The following is a 12372-nucleotide window of genomic DNA, read 5'->3' on the forward strand; positions in this document are numbered from 1 at the left end:
TTATATCACTCTTAAATCGATTTAAGGTAAAAAGAGTGACTTACTCTAAAGAAAATACAAAAGGAAAGTAGAGTTATTCTACAGATACAGCAAGACTCATAAAGATGGTACAAGAATAACAATTTTGGAAACTTCTTTTTCTTTCTGTCACTTTACTAATGAACACGTTTAGAACAAATCTAACACCCATTCTGTCCCACCCATGCCATCTCCTTGGCCCTGGTCTTTCCAGTTCATTTTTCAGTGCACATCACCGCTCCTGTCAGGACATCACCGGGTCAGAATTCAACCACCAAGAAAATACCAAAGGAGCTCCCGTAACCATGCACAATCCTTGCCTGAAGACAGAACCAGTGACTCTGGGAGTGAGGGTGGCCTCCCAGGCAAAGATGCGATCAGAAACCAGAAAGAAATTTACCCAGTGAGGAGCGACCACCAATTCTTCAAGAACACTCCCCAGACTCAAGACAGGATGTCTTTCAACTTTTCTGTATGTTTGAAATATTTCACGATAAAATGTTGAAAAACCGCCACCAAAAGGACAAGCAGAGAAGACAACACTGCTATTATGATACTCCTGAATACTTCCAGTATAAAATTAACTTACCAGTAATAGATTTTTATCAGCGCTGAAGGCCACAGGAGAAACGAGGCTACAAATGCCAGGATTGGGATGGCCAGTGTCCCGCCCGCGATCACAAACATGTTAACCACGTCAAGATCCATCCTGCTCTTTAAGACTGGCCGACACCTGCAGGGCTGAAGAGAGTAAACACTGAAACTCTGTCTCAAGAGAAGAGGCGGAGAAGCAAAGTGGGAGACAGAAGGACCCAGAATGAGAGTAAAGGTCAGGAGGGAATAAAGGTGGACAAGTGCTTAAAAAATCTAAATTGGCACAACTAACTACAACAAAGAATCCCTGAGAGGATCCTGGAATTTTTTTGAGCTATAAAGGACACTGTTAAAGCCAGTGGGGAAATCTGAGGAAGGACCAGATATGAGATGATATTACTGTATCAGAGACACAATTCTTGAGCGGGGGCGGGGGGGTGATGAAATTGTGGTTACATTTGTATGTAGGAGGATATCTTTCCTCCCAGGAGATGTCTGCTGAAGCATTAAGGAGTGAAGAATAGTGATATCTGCTACTCAGTGTTTGTTTCTGCCACTCACTTTTAAAAATTGAGGGAAAAAAATGTGGCAAGGAGGGGAGAAGAGAGAACATTAAAACGAGTATGATTAACGTTAACCACTGGTGAATCCAGGTGAAGGTTCCAAGGTAGTAGTAAGTATTCTTCCAATTTTTTTGTAAGTTTGCAATTTTTAAAAATTAAAAGTTAGAGAGGACAGAGGCGCCTGGGTGGCTCAGTTGGTTGGGCATCTGACTCTTGATTTCGGCTCAGGTCATGATCTCAGTTGAATCAGTATAGCCTCCACTCTGTCCTGTCATAGGCGTTCACAACACGGTTCATTTTCTCATGGAATGAGAAATATTCCAAGTCCCATCATCCTCTCTAATCAACAAAATAAGTCCTGCAAGGACCTGTGCAGCGGGGGGTGGGGGTGGGGAGCTTTGCAACCTGAAGATTCCCAGATGCCTAAGAACAAACCAACATTTCACCAAACAAAACAAAGACTTCTTCCAGAAAATGCATTAATATCCAGCAAATGCTGCCCTTCCTTATATTTCTTGTGAAATGAAGAGATCTCTCCCATAATACCTCTGTCAACTGATACATACTTCAATTTCATAATGAATTCATGATGGTGACAGTATGACCTCACTGATGTCACTGAACACAGCGGCCAGATAAATATTTTGGCATTGGGCGCCCTATAGGGTCTGTCACAACTACTTGATCTGTCACTGTACTGAGAAAGCAGTCACACCCAGCATGTAATAGATGGAAGTGACCATATTCCAATAAGACTTTATTAGAAACAGGCTGCAGGCTGAATTTGGCCAGCAGGCTGTAAGTGATCAATGCTTGGTATAGCACATCAGAGTCCTGTCCAACAGACAAGGTGGGTGTTTTATGCTGTCCCACAGGCTGAGAAAACTAAGGCACAAAGAGGTTAAGTAACTTGCCCAAGGTTACTCAGTCGGAAGAGTCGTGATTACAAAACAGGTTTCTGCTTAGACCCACTCCCTTTGCACCAAGCTCTACTTTCTCTAAATTTTTTTTTCCCAAATGGCCTTTTTTCAATCTTTGTAAGCTCTTTGCTGTTAAATAATCACACTCGTTGTCATTCCTAATTTCTCCATGAAGATAGGACATTTGCATTTACAATTTTTTAAATTTAAATTTTGTTAGTTAACATATATTGCAATATCAGTTTCTCACATTTACATGTTTTGTCCCCTACAAAGGGGTTGGTGAACAAGCCCCTCACAGCCTTGGTGGGGGGCAGGGGGATACAGATGCACGTATAGGTGGGTCACACACACTCTATCTGGGAACAGTGTTGAATCTGTAGGAATGAAAGTCTTCTCAGGGGCAGAAGCACTGTGTGTGCTTCTGATTTAACTGTCCTCTCAATATCTCAGTCACCATAAACATGTTCCGGCGCACTTAAGTCACTGGCCTATTTCACCTTCTAGAAAGCTCCTTGCTGGTACGGCCAGTAGTCTGTGTTCTTTCTCAGTGCCAAGAAGAGCCCAGGACAAAAAGCAAAGTTACAAAATGGGCTCAATCTTCTTTGTTTAGGGACAACGCCGACTATTCCCAATGATGTTGTAAGAGGGCTTTTTCTTTCAGTAATTACAAAACTCCCTGGAGGAGTCACCGGCCGCAGGGTCAAGGGGTAAGCAAATTACTTTTGGAGTGAAGAGAACTTTACAAATCTGTTTGAACACTGTGGGTCACAAAAGAGTCGACAAGAACAGGACCTGTCAGCTTCAAGAGGACTGTCCCACATTACACAAAGTCCTTAAAAACTGCTGAGGGTTACCATAAATTCCGATGTCTGAGCTGCAGGAAGTTAATTACATGATGCTCCTTTGGATGAGGAACTAGAGCATTTTATATCTAAGGCCAGGACACCACAGGCCATGACATCACAGGCCCTGACACTGGAGACGGTGGCCCCAAGGTGAAGGTATGATCATCAAAAAGAGATTTAACGGCTTTGTCAACACCTGCTATGGATGTCCCAATCAGTCTGGGGGAAGGTTTCATCTGGAGCCACCCTCCGTTTCATTGCAGGATGAAGTCTTCAATGAGAGCTTTCGCACAGCATGATTGATTTAGCAAGGCTGGGACGTATGACAGAGAAGCCTGCATACTTTCCCTGACCGGGTCAAATGAAGACCGGCCCTGGACGAAGAAACTAACGCTTTCTGAGTTTTCCCTTGTCTTCTTTAAGATTTTATTTTTAAGGGGCGCCTGGGTGGCTCAGTCGTTAAGCATCTGCCTTCAGCTCAGGTCATGATCCCAGGGTCCTGGGATCGAGCCCCGCATCGGGCTCCCTGCTCGGCGGGAAGCCTGCTTCTCCCTCTCCCACTCCCCCTGCTTGTGTTCCCTCTCTTGCTCTTTCTCTCTCTCTGTCAAAAAATAAATAAAATCTTAAAAAGAAATGCTTAAAAGATTTTATTTTTAAGTATTCTCTACATCCAACGTGGGGCTCAAACTCAGAACCTCGAGATCAAGAGGTGCATGGTCTATTCACTGAGCCAGCCAGGTGCCCCGAGTTTTCTGTATGCATAAGCAGTAGGTGACTATCCCTACCTCTGCATCATCCTTCATTTTATTTATTTAAAGATTTTATTTATTTATTTATTTATTTATTTATTTATTTATTTATTTATTTATTTATTTGTCAGAGAGAGAGAGAGCACAAACAGGGGAAGCAGCAGGTAGAGGAAGAAGCAGGCTCCCCGCTGAGCAGGGAGCCCAATGCAGGACTCGATCCCAGGACCGTGGGATCATGACCCGAGCCGAAGGCAGACGCTTAACCGACTAAGCCACCCAGGCGTCCCATAATCCTTCATGTGAAAAAGGAGTTGCCCCAGCTTTCCTTTAAAAAGGCAGCTCTCCTACCCTGCTGAGGTCTGTTTATAGATACTCTATGTACCCAGAGGAGAGGTTGGAGACAGGAAAATGGAACCCTTGTGAACCTGGAGCCACCAACGATGGAAAATCAACTCTAGGGTGGAAAAAGGAGTTGGCCAAAGGATGGGGCCCAAAGAGCTGATGCCCTGCAAGATGACATTAGGGAGCCGGAGGATACTAAATAATGCTCAGGGCTCCACAGCACTAACCGGGTAACATCACACTGACACCCATACTGAGAAGTCGGCTTCCCATTCTTTGTCCGCTCTGCCTCGGTCAACGGAACTCTCAGTACGGTGTTATCAGATACCTCTCTAAGCCTTCCCCTCCCGCGAGCAACAGTCCCTAGCTACTTAATAACATGGTTTCTTTGTGTTGATTTTACAGTTTCTTCCTTCCTTCCTTTCTTTTTTGAAGATCTAATTGTCTTTATTAAGCCATTCATGAATGGAGCAGCATCCCGTCTAGCAAGTAGAGAGAGATTTCCAATTTATAGTAGGGATGCAAATTAATTTTTAAAATTAAGTTAAAGGAGTCAATTTCAAGAACAATGCAAACTAGGCGAAATATTGGTCTTGCAACAATCATAATTGTGAAACACCAACGGCTGCCCCTGGGGTGGATCCACATGAGTGAGGGCCGGGCCCCAACCCGGCTGAAGGTGGAACATTCCAGCTGGTTCTCTCCTACCAGGCTCTTCCACACACCAGCTGCAAGGGCTTGGTTTCCTCAACCCATTAAATAAGAACATTCATCCAAATCACCTCTTTGGTCTTTTCCTACTCTGAAGACTTAAAATGTTTCTGAAATGATGCCAGGCAATTAAAGAGGAGGATCTGGTTTGCCCCCCTCAAGAATCTTATTCCTTGTTGCATGTTCCCAGAACCTAAAACAGTACCAGGCAAATATCTGTGGCTTGATAAGGCATATTGCCCGAATTATTGAAGAAGATTGAAAAAGAGGGGGAAAAAATGCACTCGTTTTACGTATCTGCTGAGTAAAAGCGAGGCATCCCAGGGTTAAGGACAATGATCTCCGTGGCCTCATGGCACAATGTGAAGAGAAGCTACTTTAGGAAGAAGAGAGCTGGCTGTTGGGACACCAGGGAGAGTAACACACTCTCACATCCCAGATTGGAGCCTGCCACCCAGCCTCCTCCCGTTAGTGTCCAAGCTGTGCATTTGGGGCCATTATCTCTGAATACAGGGGTGAAGACTAATTGGATAGAGGATACACCAGTGGATCCACATACACATGGCATCTCCAAGTCCCTAGTCTGGGGGGGGGGGGAATAAGGCATAATGCATCACGATGGTCTTTCCATGTACTCACTGATTTTGGAAAACTGGGAATCCTGAGTTCCAGTACCTTCATCTTAGGGTATAATTCAAAATTCTAAGAAAAAATAGAATGTGAAACATTTTCAAAGAATCTTGCCTTTCCCTAGATATCTTACCCATATACCATCATATCTGACAGACTTAAGTCCTGGTCTCTTCAAGATAATGATTACTATAACAATGGTAGCAACGATAATAACCAGGACCACCACCACCACAGCCAAAGATGTAAGAGTCACAACCTCCATCTATGGAGTAACTACTGGATGCCGAAAATTCTTCCTACAGTGTTTTCCACAAGGAAAACGCTAGGTTCCTAAAATCTGAGTATAATATCCAAGCCCTTAAATATTATAAATATTGTTGCACCCACCCAACACTGCTTTTTGAAACTAGGTTCTTGTCAAGATAAACCAATCCCTCAAAACTATCACTAATGATTAACAGCTGGAAAAAATACAAAGATGGTAAGATTCTCGTATGTGGAAGCCCCAGGACTTGATGAGATAATAATTCAAGAAATGGGAAGTTCTTTTTTTTTTTAATTCGTAATCTCTACACCCAACGTGGGGCTCGAACTCACGACCACACAATCAACAGTCAAATGCTCTTCTGACTGAGTCAGCCAGGCACCTCAAGAAATGTGCAGTTCTAACTTCTTATCATCTCCATCATGGAAGAAAATCACACTGAAATTTCCAAATAAGCAGTTAAGCTTGCTCAGTCATCACTGAAAGTGTGGCATGGCCCCAAGGATTACTGCTGCGAGGTGCCCAACTCTTGTCTTACTGTCCTCACCTCAGTCTGGTTGAGCCCTTTCCTCCTCTGTGCTTTGCAGCTCTGACAGCCCTGTTGGTGATTAATTAATTTTTTTTTTAAAGTAGGCTCCATGTCCAATGTGGGGCTTCAACTATGACCCTGAGATCAAGAATTACACACTCTACTGACTGAGCCAGCCAAGTGCCCCTGACAGCCCTGCTGTTGAAATGAGCACACCTGACCTGGATCCTGAGATGCTATCCTCTCTCTCCTCATTGATATTCCCATCATGCTCTCCTCACTCTCTCCCCCTCGATACTCCCATGATGCTCTCCTCTCTCTCCTGATCTTCCTAGCATGCTCTCCTCACAGTCTTCCTTGGAAAGCTCTCCATCCCTACATCCTCCACCATTCCCTCCTTCAGGAAATTCAGAACTCAACATGCCTGGCCAGAACCCCCTTCCAGATTTTTCTAAAAAGCCTGCCTGACCACCTGCATGACTCAACAGTCTTACCATGTCCCAGACACATCTCTCCCCCTTCTCATTCATTTCTGCCGACAGTCTCCCCATCAGTCTAGCCTCCCAGAGGCCGATATACCTTTCACTCTTCCCACTCCTGTTATGCAGGAGAGGCACCAGCACTGGAGCCAACTTATGTGAGTCTAGACAAACGAGGCTGTTCAATACATGACTATTTAAATTTAATTAAATAAAATTCAGAGTTCAGTGCTTCAGTCACATCTGTCACATTTTAAGTGCATGGTAGGGCCACACAGGAAGAGGAGCATAGTTTTAGGGGGTTTATACCCCTGAAAGCCTCTTGCCACCAATTCCTGAGGCTGATGTCCAACACATCCTAGGACTGTTGGGAAGGAAGACAAATTCCCAGGAAGTGTGAGTCAGACCACAGCTACCTCAGCCACCACACTGGGTCCAGGTCCTCATTTCTTCTTGCTCCCATTCTGTCTCAGCCCTAACACTAGTTGCCAGGGGAATCTTCACAACTCCCACCCATACATTACGCTGCCCTGGTCGAATGTGAACTCGAACCATTCAATACAATCCCAACCCAGCTTCCTGGACCAACTCCCACATCGCTGCCTGCACCCCGAATGACCAACTCCCGTCCCCATGCCGCCCTGCACAGCCTCACGCTCTGTCTTTCCTCAGGCTGTTCCCTTCGTGTGGAACACAACCTGGCTGCTAGATGAACTCCTCTCCGCCTTTGGGGCTAATTCAAGCACCACACTCACCAGGAAAGCATCCTGTTTCCTTCCCAGAGGCTCAGATCTTCCGAAAGACTCCCTTCAAACTCAGAGCCTTTCTCCTGGCACAGGCTTTGAGAACTGTCCATAGGGGGCTTTGGGGCGTGTAGGTGACTTTCAGGTGCCCACACCCTTTCCCACCAAACCAACTGAACCAGAGAAATCACCCACCACAAGTTGGCCCGGAGAGGGGTTTGGGGGAAGCTTACAGAGGAGCCCCAAGCTCATTGAGGGCTGCTTTTTTTTTTTTTGTAATCAACAGTGTTAAAAATCCATACTCACTCTTCAAAGAACACAGCCTTCTTTCCCAACTGCTACTGGCTCTGGCAGAAGCTGAAAATGAGATTCTGGAATCACAAGAAAGAAAATGACAAAGCATTAAATCATATTAGAGAATATGAATGAAGTGCTAACAGCCACAAAACTGCTGCCTTCGCTGGAGGCGGAGCGCTCTCCTCCTTGGCACAGGCAGAGTACAAATATCCTGCGGCTTTATAGCCACCTCTTGTTCAAGTCACCCATCCCAATTAAGCAACCCGCACAAAGGAAAGGGTATGTAAGGTAATGAGCCGGGCCTAGGAAGGCATGCAGAAGGTCATAGAAGAGCTCTGCAGTGAGAGGACAAAACAGGGAGTGACCTGGTGATTCCTGGGCTGCAGTGGGGTGAAAGGCAACCAGGGGGGTAGGGGTTATCAGGCATACTGAGGCAAAAGGGGACTCTGGGACCTACAAATGTAACTAAGACCCCCAAATAAAGATTGAATCTCACCCTCTCCATTTGGGATTAGGGTTTACCTCAAAGTTGTACTCAGAAAGGAATGAGAAGGGGCGCCTGGCTGGCTCAGTCGGTAGAGCACACAACTCTTGATCTCAGGGTTGTGAGTTTGAGCCCCATGTTGGGTGTAGAGATTACTTAAAAGTTTTTTTAAAAAATTTTAAAAAGAGATAAGGGAATGAGAAGAAGGTGGCAACCAGTGGACAAATGAGGATCATGTTTCTCCCCGAGTGGCTAGTGAGAGGGCACCCCACAGCTCAAGACCAGGGCTGGACAGAAAGCCACTGGCAAAGGCACCACGGTGGGAGAATGAGGAGCCAGGCAAGGGAAGGTAAAATCCACAAAACCCCTGAACTATTTCAGAGGAGTCAGTGAGGAACCATGGGACCATGGAGGTTCTAGAAGAAAACATGAGACCTGTTTGAAAATACCTCCATGGGGAAGGTCTAAGTCAGATACAAGACGCAGAGGCCATAACAAAAAGATTAATACATTCACCGCATAAAATATTTTCAAATGTCCACAGGGAAAGAGAGACCATGAACAAGATTAAGATTTGTCAATATAAATCAGAGGAAACAGACTAATTTCCCGAATGTATAAAAGGTTCCTACAAATCAATTAAAACCACAACGAAATCCAATAGAAAAATGGGCAAATGATCTGAGTAGCCAATTTACTAGAAAGGAAATGACTCCTGAATATATAAAAAGACCCTCAATCTCATTTATAATAAGAGAAACGCAGATTAAATCTACAAGGTAATGGCAATCGTGATTTATTGTACTGGCAAAGAACAAAAAGTTCACTAACAGACTGTCGCTGAGGCTGGAACAGGCACCAACTTCTAGTCCCATCAACAAGCTCTATCTATGGATGGCAATCTGGTAAAAATCTGAGGCAATGTAAAGCATACATTCCTTCAACTTGATCGTCTCACTTCTAAGAGTGTGTGTTTATACCTAACATGTGAAATCATGCTTGCGCAAGTTATTTGTTACAGTAGTATTTATCAAAAGACTGGAATTAACTCATATGCTCACTTCTAAGGGGGCCTGTTAAGTAAATGATGGTATAACTTTATAAAGGACTATTATGTATAGCCATTAAATACAAATAAAATTAAATGTAAGCCATAAAATAATGACCTCCAAGGATCGTTGTTAACTCAAAAAACAAGGAACGGGGCCACTTGGGTGGCTCAGTCGGTTGAGCGTCCAACTCTTTCTGATTTTCGGCTCTGAGCTCGGTGCTGGTGTGGAGACAAGCTGCTTAAGATTCTCTCCCTCTACCCCTCCCTGCCTCTATAACAAACAAACAAACAAACAAAACCCCAGAAACAATAGAGAGTGGTAGAATAACACCTCTTGCATTAAAGGAATAGAGGAGAGAAAGAGAGGAGGAACGGAGAAAGAGAAAGAAATATGGTTCTATATGTATGAAATGTTTCTGGACCATAAGATAACCACAAGAAACTGGTTATCAGGGCTGCCATTGGGAAGGGAAACAGGGGGACCAGAGACAGAAATGAGACTTGTCACTTGATACCCTTTTGTATCTTTTGCATTGCTACTATGTGCATGTATAAGGTTTTCTCTATTTAATGACAAAATATAAAATCCTCACATAGAATGGTCTATCCCCATTGTCCAAGACAGTAGCCGCTAGCCACATGTGACTGTTTAAATCGATTGAAATTAAATAAAATGTAAAATTCAGTACCTCGGCTGCACCAGCCACATTTCACGTGCTCAAGAGCCACAGGTAGCTAGTGGCTACCAGACTGGGCAGCAGACATAGAGCTCATTTTCATCATCACAAAGAGTTCAACTGGCAGTCCTGGACTCTATGTTAGTTAAAATGGCTCATGTGAGCAAGCAAAAACCAAACCTTAATTGTTTCGCATGATAAGCGAAGAACTACAAATGTGAAGGCTGTTAGCCTACAAATCCCTCTTCCTCTACACAAGCTAAAAGGCCAGGCCGCCTACTAAGATAACAAAGACCGGGGAAGGTTCCTGCCCTGTGTGACTACCCAAAGGTTAAGTCAGTTTGATCTGAACTTCAGTCCTCTAAGGTCAAAGTCCAGCACTCTAAGAAGATAAGGATTTCCATTCTGCAACCATACGTGTGCACAAACTGGAAATGCATAATCTGGGAGAGGTACTGATAAGACCAAGGTCCCTTGGTCCCACTTGGTGCCAAAGTGCTAGCAACTGGTTCCCCCTGGGGATTCTTGCTTAAGAACCAGCCAAGCCCATAGCCCCTTTCCTTTGCTTCTACCACCTGGGGCAGCTCTGTGGGCAAGGAAACTCAGCTTAGCCAGGCTGGTCCTGTAGGCAGAGAATTAGAGAACCAGATAACCAGATAATCCTCCTACCCAATTCCCTGGAGAAAGGACACGGGGTGGGGTGGGGGGGCAGGCAGCTGAATCAGGGGCTCAGCTGGAAGGTAAGTGGCTTATGTATCTGGCAGCATATCTTCTAAAAAATTGTATTGGCCAAGAAACAAGGCAATAAAATACATAGCACGTGACCTGACCTAGATGAGCACCTTCAAAATATCAGCCTGGGTCGGGGTGGGGGGGTGTCAAGATCTAGGCTGATGACAGTCTGACCTAACTGCCTGCTTGAAATCATGTTGAAAACAAGAAAACCCTCCAGAAATACAAGCCAGTCTTCCTGCTGGATCAAAAAAGCGCCAAAGTCACTTGACCTTTCACTTCCGAAGACCCCAACGTCTTCAGGCTCTCAGGGAGCCCAGACGTGGCTTTGATTCCAGCATTTGGCCTGCGGATTAGTGCGGATGCATGCACTGTCATCAGCCGAGGTCACCTCTCAGAGGTAAAGTGCTAGAAAGAGCATCACTTAAGTGATTATTTTCCACATGACTGAAAGGAATTAAAATAGCCCTCTATATGGGTACGCAATGGCACAGGGCCTAAAATAGAACCTCAGCACCCAAAACACAGTCTCCCATTGCTGAATCTGTGCTTCACCAATAAAAGGAAAAGCAAGGAGATTAAAGAGGGTTTTGTCATTTCTAAAGGAAGTGAAGTTGGTCGGTAGCATTTTCTAACTGCAGGAACAAAGTCAGCCTTAGACAGAAGGGAGCTCTGTTAGTAAGAGCCCGGAGGTTTTTTATCAGGACAAGATTTCTGGCTCCCAGCAGAGGCTCAGCATTCAGGGCCCTTTGTGAGCTGGTCCCCACCTTCTATCTAGCAGAGTCTCCTCCCAGAGGAGATCTCTGTGACCCCGGAGAATTAGCATCCGAAAAAGGGACCTGCGGTGAAGCCACATGGGCAAGTTCACAGTTGAGAAAAAAAACACAGTTTGGTTTAGAACTTAATCCAAATAAAAAAAACCCAAAAAATCAAATGTATTTTAAAAAGCAAGAGTAAATATTGAACAAAATGAAAATGAGGTCATAACAGCAATCCTGTGCTAAGTCTTAGAACAAAGAATTAAGTCTCACGTGGACTGTCTTAGAGTATGATGAATCCTTCTGGTTAGCATTTGGTTATCACAGTGCTATTTTTACAAACATACCTTATTGATCTCTCAAGGGCTTAATTCTTTGATTTTCAAAGAATTGATTTTTGAATTCATTTTTCCCCCTTCTCTTCATCGGGTCTCACGTTGCCAGATCCTCATCTATTACTGCCTTGACATGTCATTTAAGCAGTCTCCAATATCGCTTGCTTTGATTTCATGAAATCCTGCCTCTCCCACAAGAGTTACAATTTCATTTTCCACTCTTTGTCCTGTACCTATTTGCAAAACGTCCTAGGAGCTGGGAGAGACAGATGACCAAGACATGGATGCTCCTGGAGCCCGGCTAGACAACAGGGTTGAAAACAGAGGGAGGGAGGATGGCGTCAGACCTCAGTTTCTAAGTGGCAAGACCATTACTGAGTATCTTCCTGCAATGATGACTTCTGCTTCCCCTCTGTGACCTGGAAACTGTGGGGAATCAGACACCAGAGATGCTGATAGTCTGACCCTCTGGGGACTGTACCTGAACTGGCTTTTTATTTCTCTCCATTTCCCCTGCTCTCTCTCCCCGGAGGATACCCTTGACCTACCCCTATATTCTCCCTTACAAGTCTTTCTGGCAGAGCTAGGAGTTATCTCCTTCAGTGTACCTTCCCTCAGCAGCCCCACCCCCCATTTGTAACCTC

The 12372-nt window shown here is 44.6% G+C and overlaps 1 protein-coding gene across 4 annotated transcripts in view; it reads right to left on the minus strand.

Annotated features, from left to right (window-relative positions):
* Positions 1–12372, minus strand: part of ABHD6 (abhydrolase domain containing 6, acylglycerol lipase) — a 49531-nt gene that overhangs the window by 31118 nt on the left and 6041 nt on the right. For 3 of the 4 annotated variants that reach the window (XM_028110443.2, XM_028110442.2, XM_028110444.2), the window contains exons 2-3: positions 7701–7765; positions 608–759 (exon numbers count right to left, since the gene is read on the minus strand). In XM_028110443.2, coding sequence (XP_027966244.1) covers positions 608–726 — 119 coding nt within the window. In that variant the 5' untranslated portion in view covers positions 727–759; positions 7701–7765. The remainder of the gene's footprint in view (positions 1–607; positions 760–7700; positions 7766–12372) is intronic. The other variant, XM_028110445.2, reaches the window with a different exon arrangement.

This window comes from Eumetopias jubatus, unplaced genomic scaffold (genome assembly GCF_037043125.1).
Source record: "Eumetopias jubatus isolate StellerSeaLion01/CBP00866 unplaced genomic scaffold, mEumJub1_p1.0 scaffold_1, whole genome shotgun sequence".
In the NCBI taxonomy this organism is placed as follows: Eukaryota; Metazoa; Chordata; class Mammalia; order Carnivora; family Otariidae; genus Eumetopias; species Eumetopias jubatus.